General features: G+C 48.5%; 1 protein-coding gene across 1 annotated transcript in view; it reads left to right on the top strand.

The window, feature by feature from the left end:
• Positions 1–24,184, top strand: part of LOC133354795 (phosphorylase b kinase regulatory subunit beta-like) — a 121,788-nt gene that overhangs the window by 83,339 nt on the left and 14,265 nt on the right. The window contains exons 17-25 of the mRNA XM_061571914.1: positions 4,428–4,511; positions 8,793–8,897; positions 13,790–13,872; positions 14,470–14,560; positions 16,423–16,484; positions 17,253–17,415; positions 18,552–18,633; positions 22,264–22,321; positions 23,325–23,415. Coding sequence (XP_061427898.1) covers positions 4,428–4,511; positions 8,793–8,897; positions 13,790–13,872; positions 14,470–14,560; positions 16,423–16,484; positions 17,253–17,415; positions 18,552–18,633; positions 22,264–22,321; positions 23,325–23,415 — 819 coding nt within the window. The remainder of the gene's footprint in view (positions 1–4,427; positions 4,512–8,792; positions 8,898–13,789; positions 13,873–14,469; positions 14,561–16,422; positions 16,485–17,252; positions 17,416–18,551; positions 18,634–22,263; positions 22,322–23,324; positions 23,416–24,184) is intronic.

Consider the following 24,184-nt stretch of genomic DNA (forward strand, 5'->3'; position numbering starts at 1 on the left):
AGAACATGATGCAATTGCAGGTGACTGAAACTTGGACTTGTACCCAGGATCTCAGTGGTGTTAGCTGAGTGATCTGACATGGCCATTATACCCCCCCCCCCCCCCCCAGAAGCCACGTCGTACAGAGCAGTTGATTGTGAGCAGACGTACCCTGTCAATGTGGATTACGCACAAGTTGGCTTTCTTAACACGGTGAATGTCATCTTTGTCACATAGACAAATGGAGAGCATATACTTCAATATTCGAAGTTTAAACCCATTATAGATTCACATTACATTTAAATCGTGTGTATATATATTTATTTACTAGTGCACCGGTTAGAGATACACTGCACTATGAATCCAGCCACCTGAGTGCGATTCCCGCTCACTGCCAACACCAGTAACAATTATCTAAGCCAGTACTGGGCCTCCCTTAGGTCGACTCAGCCTAAAATGAGTACCTGATGCCATTTTGTGTTTAAACTTCGCCACTATGGAGACAAAGGCGGTCGGGCGTGGTGTTGGCCACCCACCCCCTCGTGCGTCGTGCCGGCCTTCATAGGCGCTCGCTAACGGCACTTCCCCCAACAGTCTGTTAAGGCCATACAATGGGAGATCAATGTCTGTATATTTGTTATATTCAAAAGACAAGATTGTGAAGGAGCGATTACTGAATTGCGTTGACGCAGGCTTGGCACACATCTCGGAAACATCGTGTTCCTCTTCATTTCTGCAGTATTTTTTGGCTTCATGTGTGCTCCGGATCGTGCCACATTGACGCTGCCGCTGCGGCACGACGGTTAGCGCACCGGACTTGCAACCCGGATGGTCGCAGGTTCAATCCCACCTCCCGGCGCGGCAGTTGAAACGATGGGGCAAGTTTCTTAGATTCCCCTTCCACTGCCCCTCTCCACTCAGCAATGTGAGTGCATGGGTTCATCATGGTCAGTCGGTGGGGTACAGTGTGGATACGCCTACTTCCTCCACGACGTCAGGCCAGTGTGGAAGAGGAGGCCAAGAGTCCTCTCTGGAGGGGCACTCCAAAGCTTCTTCCCGTAGAGGCCCCTTCCAGCAGCAGTGTCGTGAGCAAGCAATTGCAGGGCTGCACCTTTTTATGTTTTTGAAAGTTTGATCATTATAACAATGATAATGGATTCATGACTGCTGAAGGTTTAGATTGACACTATTTGTAATTGGATGATGGTGATGATAATGATGGTAACAACGATGACGAATTCAGGACTGATGATCACTATTATGATGATGATATCAGCAGTGATGGAGATGCATGAAGAATATTGCTGATTGAACTCACAACCGTGATCACTTGCGGTTCTATAGAGTCTAGCGAGGTGGTAAATATGAATTATGAAAGCGGAATTAAATTATATAATGGCCAGTTTTTATTTTATTTCTATAATGAAGCACCGCTGTGTTTGTCTTGTAGAGGACATACACACATTGTTAACCCAGAAATCAACCACTTTCTCTTTCATCAATACGCCATCGCAGTTGGAGCAATACTTCACATTTATTATGAACAGCATCGAAGAACACTTAAGGCTTTTGTGATTATAATTGTTTGTTGTTGTTGTGTAAACTAAAGTCCGCTTAGGGAGGTGGCAGTCCGCGTCAAATTGCTGATCCAACTCGACTGAAATCCTGGATTCAAGCCCTGGACATTCGTCAGCAGATTAAACTAAAACTAAACTGAATTATTTTAATTTTGCCAAGTCAGGTCCACTGAGCGACCTGGCTACAATTGATAGCTCAACGAAGTGGCTAATCAATTTACAGCAGCCAAATAATCTTCACGCACATTGATTCTAAATGTGGAGGGAAAAACTGGAGGCCCCGGAGAAAAATCCACGCGACCGTTGGGAGAGAGACACGCAAACTCCTAATATACAGCAGGCGTCAGGGTCGGGATCGAACCCACGACCCCCTGTATACCAGGCGAAGTAGTTAACATGTCGCCATCCTTGATGACTTTATATATTCTGATTCCTATGAACAGCAGCTGGAACATCTCCATCTGCTGTGTCATAGACTGGGGAGGTTTTGAGCCATTTGGCATTTCCCCATTTAGAGTGAGAGCCCCCAAACTACCCCTAACTCCTATATCCCTATAATCCCATGAAGAGCTTTTAATATAAATTACGAGGGTAATACAAGGCGAGACGGATGTGGCGCGCCGATATAATTCCTGGTGCCGCGTTGCGGCTGAACTGAGCCGCTCGCGGTGCCGTGACGAAGCGCGTCGGGGCTCACCGGCGTTCGACCTCACGGGGGGGGGGAGGGTACCGGGGCCCCCGCTGGCGCCTTGACTTCCCGTGCCCGACACGTCGCACCCTCCATGAATCTACTGGCACGGGGAGACAACAAAAAAATTAAATGGCATCCATCAAGCTGCGCCAGGCCTCACCACCGCGGGGAGTCCTTGCATGCGAATGCGAGCGCATGCGTGTGTAGGGAACGGTAGTGAAGCGGTTGGCGCGCTGCGCTACAAACCTGACGACCCGGGTTCGATTCCCGCTCATGGCAAACACCAGTGACGGTTATTTGAACCGGTCCTGGGCCTCCCCTAGGTCGACTCAGCCTGAAATGAGTACCTGGTGCGGTGTGTAAACATCGCCAATAGGGAGACAAAGGCGGCTGGGCGTGGTGTTGGCCACCCACCCCCTCGTATGCCGTGCCGGCCTTTATAGGTGCTTGCTAACAGCACTTGCCCCTACAGTCTGTTAAGGCTATACGGGGGATCTTTGTTTTTTGGGAGCGGTGGCGCAGTGATTATCGTATTTTGCTGCATACCTGGCACGCAGAGTTCGATTTCCGCCCGTGGCCAACAACAGTGACGATTAACTGAACCGGTCTTGGGCCCCCCCTAGGTCGATTCAGCCTCAGATGATTACCCGGTGCGATGCGTAAACATCGCCACTGGGGAGTCAAAGGCGGCCGAGCATGGTGCTGGCCTCCCACCTCCCTGTGTGCCGTGCGGGCTCTCATAGGTGCTCGCTAACAGCACTTGCCCCACCAGTCTGTCAAGGCTATACGGGGGATCTTTGTCTTCTGGATGGAAAACATATTTGGGAGGCAAATACTCAAGCCCCGCAGAGTTATATTGCCAGCCTACTTGCTGCACGGCCTTCCACAAGGCACGCCATTGAAACCTGCACATGGTCCGTGGCATGACGTTGTCAAAGAAATGCTTTCCAATTCTACTTGAGTTGTGTCAGGCCACAGGATGAGGACATTGCTAATTTGAACTCTTGCAGGGAGCAGTGCACCAGCTGATGTCGGAAAGGCCCACAGAACATGACATCACGGAACTATCTTCTTGGTAAATAAAACATTATAAAATACAATTCTCACGACGTTTCGGCCACAACGCAAGCAGCCGTCCTCAGGTGAAGAACAGGTCTGTCGGAAAGACAGCGTCCGACAGACCTGTTCTTCACCTGAGGACGGCTGCTTGCGTTGTGGCCGAAACGTCGTGAGAATTGTATTTTATTGTTTTATTTTTATTATTTTATTATTTCCCTTCTACGTGACTTTACCGAAAGAACCAAGAAGATGAATCCCTGCAGTCATGGAAGCTTCAAATCGAAAAATCACAGAACTACTCATAATGAGGACCATCTTCTCATACTCTTTGGTTCTTTCGGTAAAAGTCACGTAGGTAGAAAAATAATAGATCACGACGTTTCGATCGCAACACAAGCAATCGTCATCAGGTGGGACAACCACAGCAAGGAAAAACTGCTGAAGTAAGCTTGCTTCAGCCGTTTTCTACCTACGTGACTTTACCGAAAGAACCAAAGAATATGGATTCCTGAAGTCACGAAAGCCTCAAATCAAGGTTGAACTATCGTCTCAGTTGCCTCTTATCCAGACGAAGGGCACAACACGTATATGCCATGAAAAGAGAGTTCACTGTATGCCAATCAAAAAAACTTGTACGAATATTAGAGCCGAAATAATGCGAATTAAGTCGAAAATAGACTCTAACCCGTTGTGTGTTTTTACTAGTCGTTGGTTACCATACTGAGACCATAAATTTACATCCCAAAACCTTACATCCCAAAAGGCAATCATAACAAGCTATTTGTGGCCTCATAGTTCAAACATGCAGGATTAAATTAATAACCACATTTACTATAATGATGGTTTGTGCAATGATTGGTTACCAGGCTATGGCTATCAATACCTTACACTTGACAAGCCAGTTTAATCACGGGGTGGTTGAAACCCAAGATCCGAGTCAAGAATTCCAGCGTTGCTACCTCAGCGATTCTTGCCCATTCCAAGCCTCCCCACCCCACCACTTCCACCAACCATCTGGGCATCTCTCTCACAGGCCCCCATTTCTGAGTGATCCACCCAATTCCACCTCTTGAGTCTGTGAAGGTAGAGTCACGTTGACTTGTTGTTGTTGTTGTCTGCAGGCGTACTCTTACCTGGGTCTCAACCCAAAGCTCGGCCTCTCGGGCCGGCCGGCACGTCCCATCGGGTGCCTGGGCACCGCCAAGGTAAGGGCAGTGGTGTTCTACCAAATTATTTTTACTGCATACTTAGAGGTATGGGTCAGATTTTGTTCGCATATGAAATCATCATATCGGATTTTGAGACTTGTTGCCGCAAATTTGGGATTTAATTAAAAATGTCGATATTTCTGGATTTGTATTCAATGTTGTTAACATTCATTGTACATGCACTCAGTGTAATTATATCTTCAGTGTTAAATATTAATAATTGCATTACACATTTTAATACATAGCTCAATCAATAAAACCATTATTTTAATGTTTTATCCTTTATAATTGAAGCATGTATCATCGAAGTGATGTCCCCTGAAAACATCATTGACAGGAAGTGATGCCATAGAATTGACATCACTTCCTGTGCGCAATATTTTGGATCAATCCCAAACAAATGTGTTTGATTCATCCCACATTTTGTATATAAGTACGATTTTCAGATTTCTGAGATTTATTCAAGTTGGTTGGGATACGGAAGAGCAGAGTGTTTGCCTTCGCACCAAGAGACCCTGAGTTCGAATCACACTTTTATCTACAGTCAACAAATAAAAGTATTTACCGCGCCAACGAGAATTTTGGAGACACACATTTACACTGGAGACCCCAAGTCAGTGGTGTCAATTCCACATTCTTCCGACAGACACCATTCTCTCTAGAGGACAACTACCAATAACTTCGTACTTATTGTATCATCCAAGGAGGGATGATAGACTGAGTCGACCCCGAATTGGAATGTTAATGCACAGGTCAATGCTGCTCTTACGAGAACTACTGGTTCCAGAGCTAGTGCTGGAAATTCCACATTAATGTGGCAGGAGCCATCCTTTCTCATAAAATAATAACTGCTAACTTCCTGCAAAGTGGTACATAGGTTATTGTTGCTGGAAGCATGATGGGTTGATTCGACCCATTGACCTGAGAATTTAATTTTAATCCATAATATACTTTATGGCTTTCACTGTCTTCAGTCTCGAGGCGGTTTTTGGACTGTGCTACAAACCTGGCGTCCGAGTTTGATTGCTGGCCATGGCTAATGTCAGTGCAGAGTGCTATACAAATCAGTCCTAAGGCTTCGCTTCACCAACCCACACTGATTAGCAAGGTGAACTATGATCAAACAACTCCCATGACACAGCATTGGGAGGCATTCATACAGCAGCAGTTTTATAAAGGGCTCTAATTTCCTTTATGTATGTCCTGAACTTTTCTTTAAACATCTGTGATGATTGATATGTGGGGAAGCACTCTTTACGGAGGACGAGGAAGTGCTGTCTGATGTTTTGTGAGCGCGGCCTGTTGCAGTATATCATATTCTATGATTTCCTCCGATGGCCACGTAGCTCAAAGGTCCGAGGGCTTTGCTGGCACCGCCGAGATTCTGGGGTCTAATCCAGGCTGCAGCCTCCTGTGATGAAACCGAGTTCTCAAGTTGATCGAGTTGATGGTGTCAGACAGATCACCGATGATCGCACCAAAAAATCCCCATCACGTGAAATTTGATTCTGCTCTTAATTTGGCTAAATTCCAATATCTTGAGAATTACAAACGTCGGTTCGGCCAGACATGTGACGAATATTAATTACACTGTAGCAGCAGGGGCAGGTGGGAAAAGGCTGCCCCTCCACACTGTGGACCAGAGCTTGTTTGGAGGGGTGTGGGATGTATCTCAGTGGCATCCACTTCCATGGGCTATGAGATCCGCATGGATTCTTCATATTGTGATGTGACACTGATGGCACAAGCGGAATAACATATCTACGATTTCAATGCAGGACCCTTGTGAAAATATTCCTGGGACATCTCAGCGATGCTTTTCCAGACAAGTAGCCCGAGCATCACCGTACCGTTCGAAATATTGCAACAGATTGCCGGTGGAGCCGCTGTGCGCTGGCTCACGGTAATTTTCCATCAGCCCCTGCATTAAAATAAATTTCATTTGCCTGACATTTTAACGTCTCCTGTGCGTCCTGCCCACCGATAATTTACCACTGTGTAATGTGGACGCATCATCCGCTTATTAATTCACTCGCATACGCAGATTAACACGGTGTTGGGGGGGGGGGGACATTAAATAACGGAGGTAGAAATGTAATCCATAAACATTTTACTGTTGCTGCAATTTTTCTTTTACTTTTAAGTGAGTACAATGTGTATAAATTAGTTGTTTAATCATGAGGTAATGCCCTGTCGAAGTAATGATGCGTTTAGCATTCACCAACACTTATTGTTGATTTAATCCAATGCTAATGACTGATAATTTCTCGTCAATAAAGCAGCTCTTGACTTAAAGCTTTCGTGACTGCAGGAATTAATATTCTTGGTTCTTTCGGTAAAGTCACGTAGATAGGTTATTTTGTTATTTTCTTTTAACCTATCTACGTGACTTTACCGAAAGACCCAAGAAGAAAAAAGCAGCTGCTTAATTCAACGGCTAGTCTCGCCAACGGCACCGTTCGCCAAGCGGTTGGACTTTTCTGCCCTCTGTGTTTTTAGTGGCTCATCGACACCTCGTGTGTACCTCGCGTGTACCTGTTAACATGTAATAGGCTGGAGCAGTGGCTAGCGCCGCGCTCTGAATCCGGAAAGCCGAGTTTGATCCCAGGCCCCGAGGATAACATTGGCGGCGAGTGATTCAATCCGTCATCAATGACTGTTTTTTTTGACTGAGCGAATGATTTTACATGGTTAGTGCACCAGGTACACTAGGAAATTTTATCATTAAATAATGAGATGCGCATGTCGATGTTATCGTGATGGGACGTCAGTCCCTGCGTAGCCACAGAGCCATGTGACAGATTCCTCCTTCTCCAGCACGTGAGGGCAACAACAACCAGCCCACCCAACACGCCCTGGCGCACTTCACAAGCCTCCTGCCCCCCGCACTCACACGGCGGCAGGCTGTCACTTAGCAGTACGCTCCATCGAATACATGGCAGGGCCCTCCTTGACAAGAGTCATGGGACTCGGTGCGGCTTTCCCTGGGAATTCAGATAAAGCACAAGTGACTGAATCTTGGATTCCAACCCAAGATATCTAACACGCGATGGGTGGATGAGCAAGATAGAGAGGAGCAGCGTTTGTTGCATCGAGCGGGGTTGTAGAAACTCGACGAGAGAGATTTCCAAACACGAGGAGGGAAATTATTGTACAGTGCTGTGCCGTAGCACGACAGTGAAACGTATTTTCGGCCGTTTCCAATACACTGCTGGATGAAGGCCTGCCCATCCCGTGTGGATTGTGGGGATTGTTTGGACGTAACTTCACCGCGTCCGTCAGCGCGCGGTTGGTGAGGGGTGTGCGACTGGATTCTGTTCAGATATCACTCGCGACTGATGTAAGCCGTGGCTAGGAATCAAACTCGGGTCACCGGGTTGATATTGCGACGTGTCAACCGCTGCACCACCGCTCTACCCTGCAGCAGCGTAATAGGTGAATACAATGAGGACACAATACGATCTCTGCCCTCTGCTGCTGGGTGCTTTCGACAGAAATCAGATGTGTTTCCTAACCTGGTAAAGCATCGAAGCTTAGTGGGGTGAGAAAAAAATGATAAAAAATCATCATCAGCCGTGGTCAATCTGCTGCTGGATGAAGGCCTCCTCACGCCGCCACCATCTGTCCCGCGATAGAACAATCCGCCCATTGCCTGCGGAAGAGCTGGCTTCATCGCTCCATCTCACCAGCGGACGTCCTCTCGGACCGGTCCCGTTCCAACAGAATCATCTTCCGACAATTGAACTACTCGCGAATGAAGCTTTGTCACATCCTTAACCTCCATAAAAAAATGGATCGCAACTAAAAGTGGTGGCATGAAGTACCTTGGGACCCCATCTTCTAGTATCCCCCATCAGCCCTCATGCCCTCCCCAGGCATTTGTGTAACCAACGACGTGCGAAGTGGTGGCGGAGTGGTGAGTGCTCTGCGCTATGAACCCAGAGATCTGGATTTGCCACCTACACCAGTGGCGATTGTCTGAACCGGTCCTGGGCCTCTCCTAGGTCGACTCGGCCTCAATTGAGTACCTGGTGCAGTGTGTAAACATCGCCACTGGGGAGACAAAGGCGGCCGGGTGTGGTGCTGGCCACCCACCTCCTCGTGTGCTGTGCCGGACTTCATCAGTGCTCGCTAGCAGCACTTTCCCCAAAAGTCTGTAAAGGCTATACGGGGGATCTTTGTCTTTGTCTGGAGCAGGTCCTGGGTCTCTTGTATTTTTTGTGCCCTCTGTGTGTTTGTGTCACCAACGGCGCTGTGCCCTTATCCCTCTCGACGCAGACGTATCGTATTCTGGGCCGCACCGTGGTTTGCCTGCCCGTCATCTTTGACCTGAGTGACTTCTACATGTGCCAAGACGTCCTTCTGCTCAAGGACAACATCGTGGTGAGTGGGGGGTGGTGAGTGCAGAGTGGGGAGGAGTGGTGAGTATGGAGTAGTGAGTGGGGAGGAGTGGAGAGTGGTGAGTGGGGTGGGCTTGCCACCTCAGAGGTACAAAAATCCCGAACAACAAAGGAATGCTCCTGGGAACACCGGGACAGGTGGCAACTCCAGTTGGCACATCATGGGACAAATAATATCTCACAGATCCAGAAGAGGGGAGAGCTTCGTGTGAATTCGTCGTCTTGAGCGCTGTGTTATTGTTATTGTGCAACTCACAAAATCTGAGACTTTTTATATTTTGTGATAACTTTCAAATTTCCCAGGACAGCTACCTCCTCAGCAAGAGCGATGATCCTGGGAAAATCAGGATGTCATTGCTGTAGTATCACCATCATGCTCGCAACATCACCATCACCACTATCGTCGTCATCATCAGTATTGTTGTCATGAATAGACAGTAAGTGTCATCATCACCATCTCGACCAACATCATATTCATCATTGTTGTCACAAGCAGAAGCAGTATAATCATCATCGCTATCGTCATCAGTGTGGACATCATCATCATTGTAAGCATCAGCACCAGCATCATCACTCACCATTACGACCATCATCATGATCATTGTCGTAAGCAACATCGTAATCATCATCACCACAACCATCGGTGTCCGCATCTTCGTCATTGTTATCATCGGCGGCAGAAACACCAACATAATCATTGTTGTCAGAAGCAACGACGTCTCGATAATCATCATGGCTATTCGAGCTCAGACGCGTTTTATTACGGGGTGTCTTTTCGGCCAGAACTTAGCGCAGCCAACTTTCTCCGAGCAAAAGATTTATGACTCTGCGCTCAGATTTTAATCACACGCTGACAGCCTCCCCTCGGAGCCTCACCACACGGCTACCTCCCCCTGTCCTCCTCCACCCTCCTCCTCTCTCTCTCTCTATTGAACCCGCACTGTCTCTGTGGCGCACAGCCAACAGAATGGTGTTGTTGCAAGCGCTTGAGTCATCGCAAGACAAATTGTGAGCGCTAATTCGCCGGTAGGCTGTGTCTCGAGGTTAATTGTGGTCCGCTGAGACTCAAATACAGCCGGAAATTATTGCCAATTATGTTAATAAATTGTGCTTCGTCCTACACTTGCAATGATTTGACATTCACGCCGCCTGCAATTGTCTGATGTTTTTTTGGCGTCCTAACGTCAGTTTACTACGGGGTCTTTTTTTGATTACACATTTGTACTTTAATTTTCTTGTAAACGTATTTCCTTTGTTACATCTATGAACATTCACGACTCGATGACGCCATTGGGTGGCAGGGTGCTGGTGCAATGGTAGCACTCATGACTCACAGCAACAAAGGAACAAGGTTCGATTCCCGATGTAGGTGACTTTCCATGCGGAGTTTGTAAGTTATCCCCTGCCCTGCATGGGTTTCCTTCGATATTCTCCTGTTTCCTCCCATAGCTAAACCGAAACAACATAAAACGTCAGTGGGATTGGCCAAAAAGATCCCATCGGTCAAACTTTACTAGCAACTTATTATATTGGATTGCACAGAGTAGCGACATCTCCCGTTACTGCGCAAAACTTGGCAGGACCCTCCTGAAAATGAATCTTGTGACTCGGTGAGCCTCTGGTGGATAAACAAGCGCAATGGCGTCAGTGCTATGGCTCATATTTGTAAAAATATATATATATAAAAAGATATAGTCTCGGAGATTTAACCAATTGCCCTCCGCCCCCCACCGAATTAATTGCCACATTTTAGGATCACAATTTAATTTAAAAATCTATTCTTTGCAGTAAACATAGCAGCTGCAGAGGCCACACAAACCCATGACATTAGAAGCATATGAACTGAAAAACGTTGATTTCTTCGCACGTGAATCCGTGCAAGTATCGCAAGCCTAAGGACCCATGTAAACCGGTGAATGATGTCCACATTACACCCCCTAAATACGAGGGTAATGAATACCTGTACAGCTCCTGGGTCTCCCCTAAGTCGACTCAGCCCTAAACAAGTACCACCTGGCGTGGTGTGTAAACATCAGCACCGGGGAGACAAAGGGACACTAAATTACGTACGATTCTGTGCGAATTCAAAACAGTAACTGTTCAATTTCGATTTAAAGCTTTCGTGACTGCAGGGATTAATAATCTTGGTTCTTTTGGTAAAATCACGTAGAAGGGAAATAATAAAATAATAATAAAACTAAAACAATAAAATTCTCACGACGTTTCGATTGCAACACAAGCAATCATCAATTTGTTTTTCTTGCTGTGGTTTTCACACCTGATGATGGTTGCTTGTGTTGCAATCGAAACGTCGTGAGAATTTTATTATTTTATTTAAAATGTTCTTATTTTATTATTTCCCTTCTACGTGACTTTACCAAAAGAACCAAGATTAGTAACTGTTCAATTGAGAGACTGGCCCCTGCCATATGAATGTAGAATTTCCATCACCTGCTCGCATGTCAAACAATGCATTCTTTTGAATCTCCATGGGCAAAATAACTATCACATTGTTGTCAGTCAGCTGTGGTTAGTCAGCCATAGACTGGTCCCTCCATAGGAATGTGGAATTTCCACCGTTGCCAACCCAGCGCTCGGTGCGAGCGGGAAGACTGCGTCGTCGGCTCCTGACGCCGCCGCGCTGTTCGCTCGCCTTCACGCTCGGCGAGGCCAAACTGCACCTCCGCGGTCAGCGAGTCGGCATGGTGCGGATGAGGAGCGCCTCTCGCATGAGCTGGAGAATTAATTGTGGGTGTGATTGGATCTGTGGGTGAGATTAAGGCACCGAGTTGTCTTCCGCCCAGTGCGCCCCGCGTCTGCTTTATGGGGCCCATCGGAGTGCCGAGTCAGCTGAAAAGAATAGAAGGTCTTGAGTCTGGCCCTGGACAGGGGGGCAAGGAATTCAACGGTAACATTTCAGGCTGATTTGCCCGTGGTTGGAAACACCAATAACACACACCGCCAGCTAGAAATGGCTTAGGTGAAAGAGCGCCGTGCAGCCCCAGCTGTGATGAGCATCCGTGCCGTGCCTTCGCTCGGGGACCGAATCGTTACTCCTGGGACTTGTTTTCTAACTGGTTGTCTCCGTGCCCCGGTGAGTTGGGGCGGTTTGCTCGGCACGACACGCAACCAATTCCACCCGTCCCTGAGAGCTTCTTAACCCTTTCCCGTTCCGAGACGTCTGCAAGTTGTAGGGTGGGTTCCCATTCATCGCTGAATCTCGGCACGCACAATAGGCTCAGCGTGAATCTATTTAGAGAGCAGTAGCGTCATTGTTTTTAAAGACATTGTACTCAACGCAGAGAACCGTAGCGACACGGCTGCACTCTATGATAGCTGCTGACAAACTGCCACACACATGGCCTTGTGGAAGCATCGGTGCCAATAAAGTTATTTTAGTTTTTCATCTGGTTTCATGTCGATGATTTTACACGTAGGTCATCGGAATTTGTAAAGGGTTAATCAACTCCGTGAGGCCCCCACGCATGCGTTCTGAGTCAAGCGGCCGATTCAGCTTCCGCCGTCTCATCGTACGTTCCATCTCGAAACCTCCGATTGGCCTCAAGCGACCTCCTCATTATCGAGCTCGTCACCTCTCAAACCAGACGAACTGTAATGTCGCTTCTCCGTCGCAGCTCCCCTCGTCTGGAATTCACTCCCTGTCTCCTCCTTCTGTCTCACTAGCATCGTCGCTGCTGTCAGAATCTTAGGACCTCTCTATTCCTCCAATACATTTTCTCCCACACCTTTTTAAGCTCACTTTGTGCTCGGTTGGCTACGTATGGTGCGAAAGAAGTTCAACATACATACAATAAAGAATGAGCGAATGGGTGTGGGGTGATAGCGTCCCCACCACCCCCTCCTTTGCACCCACCCCCGCGGTGCCACCTACACTACCACCAGAGGTGGAGGAGGAGGAGGAAAAGTCACGACCCATTACCTTCGAGGCGATTCAAGTGGTGAAGGTGCTCGCGAGAGGCAACCATGCAGAGTGTTCACGCCTGGCGAGGCGGTGAGAGGGAGATGGATCGTAACGGCGACGCGAGGTAGCTCGTTACACGGGGTGTTCCCATTACCGCGGTTTAACGTGCCGCTCTGACGATGAAATACAACGCGACTTCCCACTGCTCGGAGCTAATTTTCATTTCATGTATTTCGATTTTTTTCTTTTCCTCCCCCCCTCCCCCCACAAACGCAGAGTTTTATGGCAGAGAAAGTGGCCCCCCCAAGGGAGCTTTTGCGTTGCGATGGCTCGAGAACAGGGGTCCTCACTACGGCCTTTCAAATATAGGCCGTCAGTTTTCTATTGATATTGTCGAATCTATTAATATTTCTGACTGTGCTTGTTTACCCGGGAAAGCCTCATCGAGTTCCAAGACTGTGTTTTTAAGGAGGGTCCTCCTAATGTCAGTTACATTCTGTGGGGGTTGTTTTTGCTTTGGAAGGAAACCGGAGAACCCGGAGGGAACCCACGCAGGCGCCCGAGTCGGGAATCGAACCCAGACACTTTTTGCTCTGAGGCGCGAGTGTGACCACTGTGCCACTATACCACCCTGCCACCCTGAAAACATACACAGGTCACAGGCATCACATTTACTGTGAAGAGTAATTGGGCTTGTGCCGGATGCGTCGCTAGCGGAGATGACAGCCAGTGGCCGAGACGAACGACAGAGTGGCAGAGATGGAGCGATGAAATCGGCTCTTGTGCACGTGGCTGGCGGGTTGTTATCTCGCAGGGCAGCGAGAGATGGCGGCAGCCTGGGGAGGTCTTCATTCAGCAGGGGATTTATCGTGACTGATGATGATGATGATGACGAGGACGATGATAACTATTATTCTTACAAACAATTGCCAATCGCTGCCATTCCTTTACAGAACTGTCTCCAGTTTGTGTCTCAGTGCTGGAAGATGAGCAAACGGCCACTGTGCCTCCTCCTAATCCGCGAGGACAACCTCAAGTAAGTTCCTGTCGGCGCGCGCTCCCCTGCCAGCCCCACAGCTCTGCCGTTTCTGCACTCTGCCCCATTTCAGAAGCTAAGCAGAGTTTGGGCTTGGCAAGCAATTTGGATGAGTGACCACAGCGAAGTATATCGATTGCTCGTCAGGAAGCATCATCTCTGCAGGTGTATTGACTGTACAAATGCCGCACGCCCGTCCGCTTCGCAGGAGACGTTGAAAATCCCCGGACGTCATTTGGGAGAGAAGGCCTTTGGCGTCGTGGTCCAAATGTCTTGAAAGTCAGCTAGCAAATTACTCGGTTTGAATTGCACGCAGCAACAACGCTCCTTGCTGCGAAAACTATTGCAGACTGCGTGGAACATTGCACCGTTCTTACTGGTAGCCCTGTGCTGCAAAAATGGCACGAATATCAAATGCACTAAATTATTATTATTATGAGACTGTGCGTTGATTATCGTGGAAATGCATTGATGCAGCAGCCGGTTATATAGCACTGCACCTTTGCACTGTGCGCCCACAGACGAGCGGCGCGTTCTCTGGGTCAATGAAGGTCGCGGTGTGGAATGTCACTCTCTCGCTCACTCGCCTCCCAACAGGGGCAGCCGCTTTGAGCCGATGATGGACATGCTGGCGGATTTCAAGCGGGGTAGTGTCGGAGGGGTCAAAGTTCGCGTCGACAGAATTCAGGTACTGACAAGGTGGTCTGGGGTAGGGGACTCCGCGAGTCACCTGATCGATCATTCGACCGATCTTCATTTTATTTCGCCAATATTGCTCTCAATAAAGTAGGCGTTGGTGCACATTACGACGGAGTCACGAAACCCACCTGGCGATTAGATTCAATCGTCGCGATTCTAGTGTCGGGATTTAATTCATGCAATGCATTTTCCCTTGGTATGATTTGTAGTGTCTTGTCTGTAACGTGTAGGGTTCTTGAACATTTTGCACAGCTTTGCATCATCACGAAGTCTTAGGGTTGTCGAGAGATGGCAATACATGGTACGATGTAATATCCACGGTCATCGTATCATCTGTTTCGCAGAACGTCCTATCATGATTCTCGTGGCTTACTCTTGCCTATTTAAAAATATTAAATCTCCCAAATATATATAGCTATGAGTCAATAATTTTAGTTCACAATGATGACTAAACTTAAAAGTAAATAGCTTTGTATTAACGATTTTCAGATAAATTTGACGGCACGCTGATTATACGACGTCATTGTTCTGTGACTGTGCGTGCGTTGTAAGCGTTTGTAAACATTGGAGATGTGAAGTTGCAAGATTTATTCGAGGCTTGTGTCGAGTGAACCGTGCTTGAAGAACTTTTACGTGATATTTATTGTGTGTCAGAACGATTTCGCAACGTTTTTCACGTCGTCAAATATGATTTTTACCACGTCGGCTATCACGCACCCAAACAAATTAAACTGCACACTGGCAAAAGTCGGAGAACAGTTCCTCGCTTCCAAACGTAGCGATACATTTGTGAGAATCGCTGGGTGCCGGGTCACGATGCGGGCCACCCGACCCCAGCAAAAAAAATCGATTACGAATTAAAATCTTGACGCCGCGAGCTTGAAAAATGATATCGCGGCGAACGCATTTAGTCCTCTGACTGTTTGGTGACGTTGCGTAGGCGGCGGTCGCCTCCCTGCCAGTTATGTTCCGTCATTTGGCCAAACGTTACTATTCATTAAAGTGCCCTTCGCAATGAAATCGTCACAGAGCGCTCCACGCGTGAACGTAACACTACACACATTAGTGACAAGTACATAAAGTTTGAAATATGTAAGAGAGATTATAAAATACACGCTTAGCCTGATTTTCAACACGACTACACCATCCTCGTTGGATGGTGTTCATGGTGCACTCCACTTAAACACAGCGTCAACTAGCACACTGCACCATGAACACACTGCACCATGAACACCCTACACACTGCACCATGAACACCCTACACACTGCACCGTGAACACCCTACACACTGCACCATGAACACCCTACACACTGCACCATGAACACCCTACACACTGCACCGTGAACACCCTACACACTGCACCATGAACACCCTACACACTGCACCATGAACACCCTGCATGCTGCAATGTGAACACCATATACGCTGCACCATGAACACCCCACAAGCTTCACATGAACACGCTGCACAATGTACACCCTACATGATGCACCATGAACACCCTACATGATGCACCATGACTACCCTGCACAATGCACCATGGACTCCCTAAATACTGAAGCATGAACACCCTACACACTGCAGTAACAGGACTGGGAATCCTGATACTCAGAATGCCTTGTGTGTTGGAGGAGCTTGTAGAATGCGCCGGCACTGGGGGGCACCGGCCGTGGATGATGGCGTTGATGTGGATGAAGGGAGCGTTTAGAGTGGCCAGGTCGCTTCTCAAAAAGAGCTGTGTAGCTTAGTGGGTAAAATAAAATAAAAAAAAGTTGTTAGTTTGTTGTTTGGTTTTAATGTAGGAAATGCTGGCCTCGTCAAAAGCCCACCATGCCTCGTCTTGTCTCCAGGCGCTGATTTCTGGAACGCTGGTTCAGCAGTTGGATTTCCTGAGAGTCAGCGATGGAGAGGAGTAAGTTTTGGTCTGAGACTCCTGCAATGTCTTCACCTTCACGACTCGAGATGAGTCCAGCGTGGCGTGGCGCTTTGGCTCAGGGTTGAAATGCCCCCGAGTGTTTGAGCCCACAACGGTCACCCACGCTGTCAATCGCAATGCTCACCCACTCTAAGTCTAGCAAATCACTTCATGAAGCTGGTTGTAATCACCGGCGAAACATTGTGCTGAAGTAGCAACTAATTGGCATGTTTTGTTTCCGTGACAAACCTTACTAATGGGCTGTGTCGGGTGGTGGTGGGTTAATGACATCCGCTCTGCCAGTCACAACACTCGCTTGAATGATTGTCATCATGAAATCTCAATAAAAATTTTAAACTTCTTTCGCACCGTTCGTAGCCAACCGTGCTAATTATGCGTTGTTGTGGAGCAGTATGGGTAACACACGTATAAGTAGAACGCCGATCTGTGTCTTCATATGAAAGCGATACAGCATCGTGAATCGCTACTGAATCCTTGTCCCAGAGAGTGTCTAGATTTGTCAATCGTATCTTTGACAAAGTCCCATCGTCTCCTATCAAAATATCTAAGTTTTTTTTCGTGGCCGTGCCACGTGGCTTATCGATGCACGTTCGGCTCGTTACCGCCCGTCGTTCAGCAGCGAGATTTCGCTCTAAGAAGCTCCCGGTACGTGGAGCGAGGTTTCTGAACGGCGTGGAGCGTAGCAGTGCATGGGAGAGCTGTCTCGCTGAGTTGGCCGCGCCGCTGCCCTGCCGCTCGCTGCAGGCTGCCGACGTTCAGCTTCCTGGAGGAGATGCCGGTGAAGGAGTCGGCGGGTCTGCGACGGCGGCTGAGCGCGCCGTGCCTGGACGACTCCAACCTGGAGGGCGAGGTGGTGGAGGAGGAGTGGGGGCACCGGTCCAGCGCCGACGTGCTTCACCGTCTCAGCGTATGCCTACTTCGATCATCGAGTCAGCATCTCGCACTGGCGAGATGTTTATTACCTCGCCTCGTATACAGGAGGTCGTGGGTTCGATTTCGACCCTGACGCCTGCTGTATATTTGGAGTTTGTGGTGTCTCTCTCCCCGTGGTCGCATGGATTTTTCTCCGGGTCCTCTGTTTTTTTCCCCTCCACTTTTCGAAACATGCGTTTAGAGTATCTGGCTGCTATAAATGTCCACGTGATAAGCCACTTCGTTGGGCTATCATTTGTGGCCAGGTCGCTTCTGAAAAAGAGCGAAATAGCTCAGTGGGCCTTACCTGATAAAATAAAAAATTGGTTAATATAAAAAAAAATGTTGATTATGATGATAATGGGGTGGCCAGGAAAGAGTGTAGAAACACGGGCGCTGCACATGCCTGATGATTGCGAAATTTGTCCTGCGCTACTTTAGAGAGCGCCAATTCCAATTAAGGTGGAGATCTTGAGTGCATGCGTGTGCACGTATGTGTGTGCGTGTGTGTGTGTGCGTGTGTGTGTGTGCGTGTGTATGTCCTGCTGCGTTACGAAACTGCCGACCCGAGTTTGATTCCCGATTCACGGCCAGCACCAGTGACCAGTTCTGGGCCTCCACTAGGTCGACTCAGCCTCAAATGAGTACCTTGTGCAATGTGTAAACATCGGTATAGGGGAGACAAGGGTGGCGGGGCGTGGTGTTTGTCACCCACCCCCTCGTGCGCCGTGCCGGCCTTCTTTGGTGTTCGCTCACAGCCCTTGTCCCAAAATCCTGTTAAAGGTAACATGGGAGATCTTTGTCTTTGTGTCCCACACGACGTCCAGGGAGCTCCGTCAAGTGCAGAACATCACGTGCCATGACTTTAGAGATTGTTGCCAGAACGATGTGTGCACTACTTGAGCTTATTGGCACAAGACAGAGGAAAGTGGAAACATGACGAAATGTGCAGTGGCTATCTGCCCCGTGGATCGTGATGACGATGATGATGACGACGACGCATATGTTTAGCTGTTATGTAGCAAGCATCAGGCAAGTGCAGCGTGTAACGACTCGGTAAACACGACGAGGAGCGGAGTTTGAGAGACCTTGACGGAGGGGTTTTACTGAAGGTTGGCCGTCTGCTTTCAGGAATGCCACGCACTCCACAACCAAACGGTGCTGCTGGGAATTCTGCTGAAGCGGGAAGGCGGTCACTTCATCACAAACGCAGGTGTGTACGTCAGCAGCAGCCGTATGAGAAATCTACGAAAGCTGCTCAGGGAGACCAACTGGTCAAACCAGCTGTAGGACACGGAGAGCACGTTGTAAAAGGCGCACAGCCTCTGTGCATTTTGCAAAAACAATCAGCATTTCGTGAATAAGTGCTTTGTGGTCCTTTTTTTCCGGTAGATATCAGCATAGATTTGAAAAAACGTGAAAGCAAGGGGAGCACAATGCTGATGGTGTGTGCATAATGCACACAGGCTGTGTGCATTTTCCGCACTTCTGCATGTGATGTTTTAAACGTGTGGTGTTTTCCGGCCTGCGCTGTTATTCTGTTACGATGGGCAACAGAATAATAACAACGATGGGTCATTCATCGATTTGATTGTGAGTCTGAAACCCTTCTGCTGAGCCCAACCATAGACACCTAACCAATTGGCCAACATAATCCTGAGCCATGGTCACTCCACTGCTGGATGAAGGCCTCCCCATGCCTCCTTTCGTGATCCTGCGATGTAACAATCCAACCGGCGCCTGCACGTCACAGCCGATTTCACCGCTCCATCTCCACGGCGGTAGTCCGCTGGGACGCCTTTAATTCATTGGCTGCCATTCCATGAGTGCAGTGCGACCGCTGAACCACTCGGCCACCTCAACACAACAACGGGAGTAGAGGCTGAGGAGTGGCTCGGAGGTCAGAGTGCTGAGCTGGCACCACAGAGATCTGGGTATGAATCTGCTTTTAGCCAATTGTGATTTGATTGTGCAGGGAGTTGATGATGATGCCAGCCTGCTGTATCTGTGTATGTTGAACATCTTTCCCACCGTACGTAGCAAATGGTGCTCATGACTCGGTAAAGCCAAATCCTTCCGTGTAAAATCTCGTTTAAGCTGCTCAAGGCCAGCACAACCCCGAGTGATAAACATCACAAATGTATCACACAGCTGACACGAAGCACACCGCTCGCCTACGACCTTTTAACGTCGTGAAATGCGTCAAATCTCAGAAGCTCAGTGGGATAGAGAGAGACGGAGCCCGATTCATACTTGGATGGGAGACTGCCTGGGAACGCCACGTGTGTTTTCTTGGGGCTGCCAGGCCGCTGGAGATGGTGGTGCAACAGTGGATCCTGCAATCTATCCGTGCGGAAATTGCAGGAGTGGTCCCCCGAGTTCACTCGACATGATGTCTTTCTGCCATCTGGTGGTGGCTTTATGCACTTTAATAACCATTTCTCGTGTCAAGAACACTGTGGCATTAAGAGGAAAAAACATTAATCATAGGAGACGCCCCAGGCAACGGCGTTTCATCGACGTTAATTGACCATACTTCACCACACTGGTCAGCTCGGGTTGGTTAAGGCGAGGAGCGTCCTGTGTGTGTGGTGACTGTGTGTGTGTGGTGACTGTGTGTGGTGACTGTGTGTGTGTGTGGTGACAGTGTGTGGGGTCACTGTGTGTGGGGTCACTGTGTTTGTGGTGACTGTGTGTGTGTATGTGTGGTCACTGTGTGTATGTGAGGTCACTGTGTGTGTGTGTGGTCACTGTGTGTATGTGAGGTCACTGTGTGTGGGGTCACTGTGTGTGGTCACTGTGTGTGTGTGTGGTGACAGCGTGTGTGGTCACTGTGTGTGTGGTCACTGTGTTTGGGGTCACTGTGTGTGTGGTCACTGTGTGTGAGGTCACTGTGTGGGGTCACTGGGTGGGGTCACTGTGTGTGTGGTCACTGTGTGTGTGTGTGGTCACTGTGTGTGTGTGTGGTGACTGTGTGTGTGTATGTGTGGTCTCTCTGTGTGTGGTCACTGTGTGTGTGGTCACTGTGTGTGTGGTCACTGTGTGTGTGTGTGGTCACTGTGTGTGGTGACTGTGTGTGTGTATGTGTGGTCACTGTGTGTGTGTGGTGACAGTGTGTGTCGTGACAGTGTGTGTGGTGACTGTGTGTGTGGTCACTGTGTGTGTGGTCACTGTGTGTGTGGTCACTGTGTGTGTGGTCACTGTGTGGGGTCACTGGGTGTGGTCACTGTGTGTGTGGTCACTGTGTGTGTGTGTGTGGTCACTGTGTGTGGGGTCACTGCGTGTGTGTATGTGTGGTCACTGTGTGTGTGGTCACTGTGTGTATGTGGGGTCACTGTGTGTGTGGTCACTGTGTGTGGTCACTGTGTGTGTGGTCACTGTGTGTGGGGTCACTGCGTGTGTGGTGTTACTGCGTGTGTGTATGTGTGGTCACTGTATGTGTGGTCACTGTGTGTGGGGTCACTATGTGTGGTCACTGTGTGTGGGGTCACTGTGTGTGTGGTCACTGTGTGTGTGGTCACTGTGTGTGGTCACTGTGTGTGTGGTCACTGTGTGTGGGGTCACTGCGTGTGTGTATGTGTGGTCACTGTGTGTGTGGTCACTGTGTGTGTGGTCACTCTGTGTGTGGTCACTGTGTGTGTGGTCACTGTGTGTGTGGTCACTCTGTGTGTGGTCACTGTGTGTGTGGTCACTGTGTGGGGTCACTGGGTGTGGTCACTGTGTGTGTGGTCACTGTGTGTCTGTGGTCACTGTGTGTGATATATGATATAGATCGTTTATTGTCATTGTCACCAGTACAACGAAATTTAAAATGCTCACCAGTCAGGGCATCATTCATAAATTTAAATTAAATAAAACAAGAAAATAAAAATAAAATTAAATGAAAGAAAATCAATTTATACTATATATGTGGTGACTGTGTGTGTGTATGTGTGGTCACTGTGTGTGTGTGTGTGGTGACAGTGTGTGTGGTGACTGTGTGTGTGGTCACTGTGTGTGGGGTCACTGCGTGTGTGTATGTGTGGTCACTGTGTGTGTGGTCACTGTGTGTATGTGGGGTCACTGTGTGTGTGGTCACTGTGTGTGGTCACTGTGTGTGTGGTCACTGTGTGTGGGGTCACTGCGTGTGTGGTGTCACTGCGTGTGTGTATGTGTGGTCACTGTATGTGTGGTCACTGTGTGTGGGGTCACTGTATGTGTGGTCACTGTGTGTGGGGTCACTGTGTGTGTGGTCACTGTGTGTGTGGTCACTGTGTGTGGTCACTGTGTGTGTGGTCACTGTGTGTGGGGTCACTGCGTGTGTGTATGTGTGGTCACTGTGTGTGTGGTCACTGTGTGTGTGGTCACTGTGTGTGTGTATGTGTGGTCACTGTGTGTATGTGGGGTCACTGTGTGTGGGGTCACTGCATGTGTGTATGTGTGGTCACTGTGTGTGGGGTCACTGTGTGTGTGGTCACTGTGTGTGTGGTCACTGTATGTGTGGTCACTGTGTGTGGTCACTGTGTGTGGTCACTGTGTGTGTGGTCACTGTGTGTGTGGTCACTGTGTGTGGGGTCACTGCGTGTGTGTATGTGTGGTCACTGTGTGTATGTGTGGTCACTGTGTGTGTGGTCACTGTGTGTGGGGTCACTGCGTGTGTGTATGTGTGGTCACTGTGTGTGTGTGGTCACTGTGTGTGTGGTCACTATGTGTGGGGTCACTGCGTGTGTGTATGTGTGGTCACTGTGTGTGTGTGTGTGGTGACAGTGTGTGTGGTCACTGTGTGTGCGGTCACTGTGTGTGGGGTCACTGCGTGTGTGTATGTGTGGTCACTGTGTCTCTGTGTCCCCGTGTGAGCGAGCAGGCACCGTCACGGATCAGCTGGAGCGTGTGCACAGTGTGGCCGGCACCAACAAGCGCTGGTAACAGAGTGGGGGGAGGAGCGGGGAAGTCATCGATGGAGGAGGTAGAGGAAGTGGAGGAGGTACAGGAGGTGGAGGATGTAGCGGAGTAGTCTAGTGATGTAAGAGGTGGACTCAGGAGTGGACAACGTGGGGGGAGTCGGATGGACTTATACAAAGGGTGATATAGCTTTCATTACGAGTGGTACTGGAGTGTGCAGTGGTACGTGGGGATGTGGAACGAATGGGACTTGCCGATGAATGGTGCCAGCGGTGTCAAGATCGGCTTCCGTGGAGGGAGGCTCGTGCAGGAGGACGCACTAGAGCAGGGGTCGGCAACCTACGGCTCCGGAGCCGCATGCGGCTCTTTACGGGCTGCTTCTTGACGATATGTACAGTATGTACTCAGATGAATTGCGGCTCTTGAAATACTGAATTTTGTACCGAATCGGAAAGAAATGGCTCTACTTGTTATTTTGGTTGCCGACCCCTGGGCTAGAGTAACAACGCAGCAAGTTGGGGCGGCGGGGAGCACAGGTGGTGCATCTTGCGCAGTGATATCGGTTACTGCATAATACCTGGACCTGTCACGTGGCCTCATGCCAGCGAGCATTTGACACTTCAGTTGACCTCAAAGTGGTGATGTCCTCATCACTTAGTGTATAATTTGGGTTGTTGTTGTTGGTGCACATGTATACACAGTATGTGTGTCCATGTTTGGTTGTCGTTGTGTGTATGCATGTTGGGTAGCGGTAGTGTAGCGGTTAGTGCCCTGTGCTACAAACACGGCGACCTGAGTTCCATTCCCGCACCAGTGACGATTATCTGAACCTTTCCTGGGCCTCCTCCTAGATCGACTCAGCCTCAAATAAGTACCTGATGTAGTATGTAAACATCAAAGGCGGTTGGGCTTGGTGTTGGCCACCCAACCCCCTCGTGTGCCGTGCCGGTTTTCGTAGCTGCTCACGAACAGCACTTGCCCCAACAGTCTGTGAAGGCTATACGGGGATCTTTGTCTTTGCAGGTCCATAGTGCGCTACGCAGCAAGCTTGTTAGGAAAAGTCGTTGACAGCCTCGCCCCGTCCATCACAAACATCGTCGTCGGAGGCAAACAGGTGCCGCCACCACCCAGACGGTGCATTCATTCATTACTGATTCCTTCATTCACGTCTTCATTCATCAGCTGATTCCTTCAGGTATCCATTTATTAAGTGACTCCTTCATTTACATCTTCATTCATGAACCAATTCTTTCATTCACATTTTCATTTCCTGATTCCTTCAATCACGTATTAAATTATTAACGTGTTCCTTAATTCACATATTCATTGATTCCTTCACAAATGCATTAACTAATTACTAATTTAATATATTCTATCATTAAATAATTCCTTCATTCACATCTTTATTCATTTATGAACTAATTCCTTCACATATTGACTAACTCGATCATTCCTTCATTCGCTCATTAAGTGATTCATCAACAACATTTTTCATTGACTTCTTTATTCATGCCTTACCTAATTGCTAAATTAACGTACGCATGAATGGTGGTTGTGACAATGTTTAAAACATTAATTATTTACCAGGTAAAAAGCCCGCAGCTATTTGCTCTCTATCTGAAAGGACCTTGCTACAAATGATTAATAAACGAAGTGGCTTATCACGTGGACATTTTATTACAGCCAAATTTTCTAAACGCATGTTGCTAAATGTGAAGGGAAAACCGGAGGGAATGGAGAAATATTCAAACGACCATGGGCAGAACATGCAAACTCCAATTATATAGGCGTCAGGGTCGGGATTGAACAAACGAATTCCTGCATATTAGTTGAGGGAGTTAACATCTACCCACCCAAATGCTCACTGCAAGGGAATCAGTGTG

This window comes from Lethenteron reissneri, chromosome 49, assembly GCF_015708825.2.
Source record: "Lethenteron reissneri isolate LAM-NWPU_2019-01 chromosome 49, ASM1570882v1, whole genome shotgun sequence".
NCBI lineage: Eukaryota > Metazoa > Chordata > Hyperoartia > Petromyzontiformes > Petromyzontidae > Lethenteron > Lethenteron reissneri.